This window comes from Colobus angolensis, unplaced genomic scaffold (assembly GCF_000951035.1).
Source record: "Colobus angolensis palliatus isolate OR3802 unplaced genomic scaffold, Cang.pa_1.0 Scaffold96, whole genome shotgun sequence".
Classification (NCBI taxonomy): domain Eukaryota; kingdom Metazoa; phylum Chordata; class Mammalia; order Primates; family Cercopithecidae; genus Colobus; species Colobus angolensis.
In genome coordinates this window covers 2,128,819-2,132,431 of record NW_012123598.1, presented here as the reverse complement: position 1 = coordinate 2,132,431, position 3,613 = coordinate 2,128,819, and the positions used below count along the sequence as shown (strand labels likewise).

Genomic DNA, 3,613 nt, shown 5'->3' with positions numbered 1-3,613 from the left:
CATCCATCCATCCACTCACCCACCAAATCTTTCATCCATCCATCCATCCACCCACCAATCCTTCCTTCCATCCATCCATCCACCCACCAGTCCTTTCATCCATCCATCCATCCACCCACTCATCCATCCATCCACTCACCCACCAAACCTTTTATCCATCCATCCGTCCACCCACCAGTCCTTTCATCCATCCCTCCATCCATCCGCCCACCCATCCATCCACTCACCCATCGTCTACCAAACCTCCTTCCACCCATCTATTCACTCATCCATCCATCCACTCACCCATCCTTCCACTCTTCTAATTCTCAATGAGACTCATTCATCCACATATACCTTCCTCATCCCTTTCCTTCTTTTGTTCCTTCCATTTATCCCCACCATTATCTCAAATCCAAAATCTATTCCTGAAACTATCCCTACCTCTAATCTCCAAACTCAAGAGGCCCTAGAATCTCATGGGTTCTGTCCTGACCTGGTCTCCTTTCTAGAAGAAACCCCATTACAGCCCATCTCCAATTCAGTCTGTATACACATCCTCAACCATCTCTGTTTCCCTCTGCAACCCTATTCATGCTTTTCTCCATATTCATGATCAATCTATAATCAACTCTAAACTCAACCCACCCAACTCCACCCATGTCCATGCCCTAACCCCAGAGTTAACTAAAATCCCAACCCTGTCTCCATTCCCACCCCCTTCATTAACCCTAGTCCATCCTCAATCCCACCCCCAGCTCCCTGCCCTTCCGTGCTTGTGTTTGGATGATTGGATGGATTAGGGTTGAGGTCAGGCATAGAAACTCGTTGAGAATTAGAAAGGGGGCAGTCATGTGGGGGCTCAGGGTGGAGATGGGTTGGGCGGGTCCTGATTTGGGGGTCAGAGTTGGAGATAGAGATGAGTTTTGGGACAGAGTTGGACCTGGGAAGAGCGATCCCAACCTTTGTCCCTCGTAGCCTCACCCTTTCCTGCAGCATCCCGCTGAGGTCCCCACAGGGCGCATACTCCTGGGCGAAGGCAAAATAGCGGGGGGTCTGTAGGGGTCCTGCCAGGGTCTGCAGCAGGCCTGGGTGTGCAGAGACGCAGCGGCCCACACAGAACTCCCTCAGGAAGGTGCTTCTCGGGACCAAATCCCGACGCAGGAGCTTCAGAGCCACAGCTGGACCTGCCGGGGAGATGGGTCGGGGGGACACTCAGGCGGCTCCGGTCCTGCTGTGCACAGGCCCTGAGGGAAGCCGTGTAACCTCTCTGAGCCTCACACTTCTCATGGGCAGCACGGGCTCCTCCATCTGTGAGGTGTGGGTGGGAGGAGACCTTCTTTGAAGACCCTCCCTGCTCTGCCTCGGACTGCGGCATGGACTTCTACAGCCGCCTCACCCTCTCTGGGCCTCAGTTTCCCCTGGCATCAAGTAAGAGACATGATGGTGACTTGGGTTCCAACCTGAGTTGCACACCTGTCTTGCCGTGGGACCATAGGCAGCCCCTCGCCCTCTCTAGGGTGAGGCCTGTGTTTCTCAGAAGATCCCAGAGCTCTTAACTTTCAGAGCGTTTCCACCAAGAAGGGTCCCCATCAGCTCCTGCTGGGAATTCTCCCTGGCTGGGTGGCTTCCCAGAACGCTTATTACGTGGCAGTTGGGGAGGCTGCCCTTGGGTGGCCGAACTCACCCCCCTGGTGAGGCCGGGCGAGGAGCACGCGGCCGTAGGAGCCGGAGCCCAGCTTCCGGATGAGGTGGTACTGGTCCCGAAGGCTCCTCACTGGGGTCACCCTGCTGGCCGTCAGCTCCACCAGCCGTTGGAGGGCTGTGGCTGTGTCCTCCTATGGGAGAGGGGCAGGGTGAGGAGGGGGCGAGCCTGGGGTCCGCTGAGAATGGCGAGGGAGGAGGTCACGGCGCAGTCCGGGGATGGAGGGTGGGGGCAGGGGACAGGGGTCACTGTCCCCAGAGAGGAGGATGAGTCACAGTGACTCACCCGGACTCGGGCCACCTGTTTTGTGTGCTGGCGAGGTTAGGGGTCCTTGTCACAGAGGCCCCGCCTGCCCCCATCTGTGGGAGTGGACCAGGAGCCCCCAGCCCTAAGCGGGGAGTGCATCCTCAGTCCACACGGGCCCCCCGCCCAGCCCAGTCTCTTCTCCACCATCGTCTTCCCCCGCGCATCCCGCTCTGTGTTTCTGAGTCCATTTCTCTGGGGGCCTCGGTCTCGCTGTGTGTCCTGGGATCTCAGTCATCCTCTCTCCCTGGGTCGGGGTCTCTGAGGTCTTTGCATTTCCCTGTTTTCTGTTTCTCTTCCTCTGTCTCTCCCCGTGTTGCCTCTTGCCTCTCTCTCCTTCTTTTCTCTCTGTCTTCCTCCCCTGTCTCCCGTCTCTCACCTCTGGGTCCCCATCCTCAGGGGTCTCGGAGGCCCTGCGCTCCATCTCAGGGCTTCCTGATGTGGGGTGGCCCTTGGGCAGGACTCCCCGTGTCAGGGCTCCCCGGAGAGCAACCAGCCCCCTGCACCCCACAGGTTCTCGCTGCGCAGAGCCAAGGGCTGGAAGCTTGTCTGCAAGGTCAGCCTCAGTCACCCTTTGTCTGTCCGAGTCTGTCTAGCTGGAGGAGTGTCTCTGCCTCTCTGTGCCCTCCTGCCACCCTCTGGGTGTATCCCTCGCTGTGCTTCCCAGGGGACCGCCCTGACTCCCCCACCCTCTCTTCGCCTCTCTTTAGCCAACCCCAGTCTCTCCTTCCTTCTACATGAACACCTTTCTCTCAGTCTCCCTCGTGCTCCCTCTGTCTCTCCTCTCCTTATGTATCTTTGTCTCCTTCTCTCCCCGTCTCTCTCCACCCTCCCTGTCTCTGTCTTGCCCTTGGGTCTCTGGGGTGGGACTCCCCCTCCCTGTCCTGTCTCTGTGGGTCGCCAGCCCCTCTCCTCTGTCCGCACACTGTCCCCACTCTTTCTCCACCAACTCTGGGGGTGTCCCCACGCTCTGCTCCCTGCCTGCTCCCCTCTCTCTGTCTGTCTGTTTCCCGTCTCTCCCGGCCCCTCTGGGCATCTCCGTCCGCTCTCGCCAGTGTCTCTGCGTCTCTCTCCTCCTCTTTGTTCCTGACTCTCTCTCATAGCCTTTGTCCCTCCCTTTCTCTGGGCCCGGGACAGGGGTGTGTGTGACAGCTCAGAGACATCCTGTCCCCCCACACCCCTCCCTCACCCCCTCTGACGGCTGCCCCCTCCCTCTCCCTTCCAAACTTAGACCGGCTTGGACTCTGGGCTCCAGTCCCAGGACAGAGGGGACAAAACATATTGTGAACCCCCAACAAGGCCCAGGCCTGAGAGCAGAGGAAAGGGTGGGACAGACCCCTCCACACACCTGAACTGGGATGACAGGCCCAGAGCTGAGCGCCTCTGTCTTGCCCCAGAGGCCAGGAGCGCTGGTGTCCAGGGACCAGGGAACAATTCCCAAAGCCCTCCTCCTTCACACCAGGAGTCCTGGCCCCAGCTCTCCCTCCCTCACACCCAGGAGTCCAGGCCCCAGCTCCTCCTTCCTCAGATCCAGGAGTCTAGGCCCCCAGCCCCTCCTCCCTCACACCCAGGAGTCCAGACCCCCAGCCCCTCCTCCCTCAGACCCAGGAGTCCAGACCCCCAGCC

At 59.3% G+C, this 3,613-nt stretch overlaps 1 protein-coding gene across 1 annotated transcript in view; it reads right to left on the bottom strand.

Moving 5' to 3' along the window:
- The window catches only part of SBK3 (SH3 domain binding kinase family, member 3), a 4,656-nt gene extending 2,245 nt beyond the window's left edge, over window positions 1-2,411 (bottom strand). Inside the window, exons 1-3 of the mRNA XM_011932449.1 lie at window positions 2,367-2,411; window positions 1,667-1,817; window positions 964-1,166 (exon numbers count right to left, since the gene is read on the bottom strand). Coding sequence (XP_011787839.1) covers window positions 964-1,166; window positions 1,667-1,817; window positions 2,367-2,411 — 399 coding nt within the window. The remainder of the gene's footprint in view (window positions 1-963; window positions 1,167-1,666; window positions 1,818-2,366) is intronic.
- Between the last annotated feature and the right edge of the window lie 1,202 nt (window positions 2,412-3,613).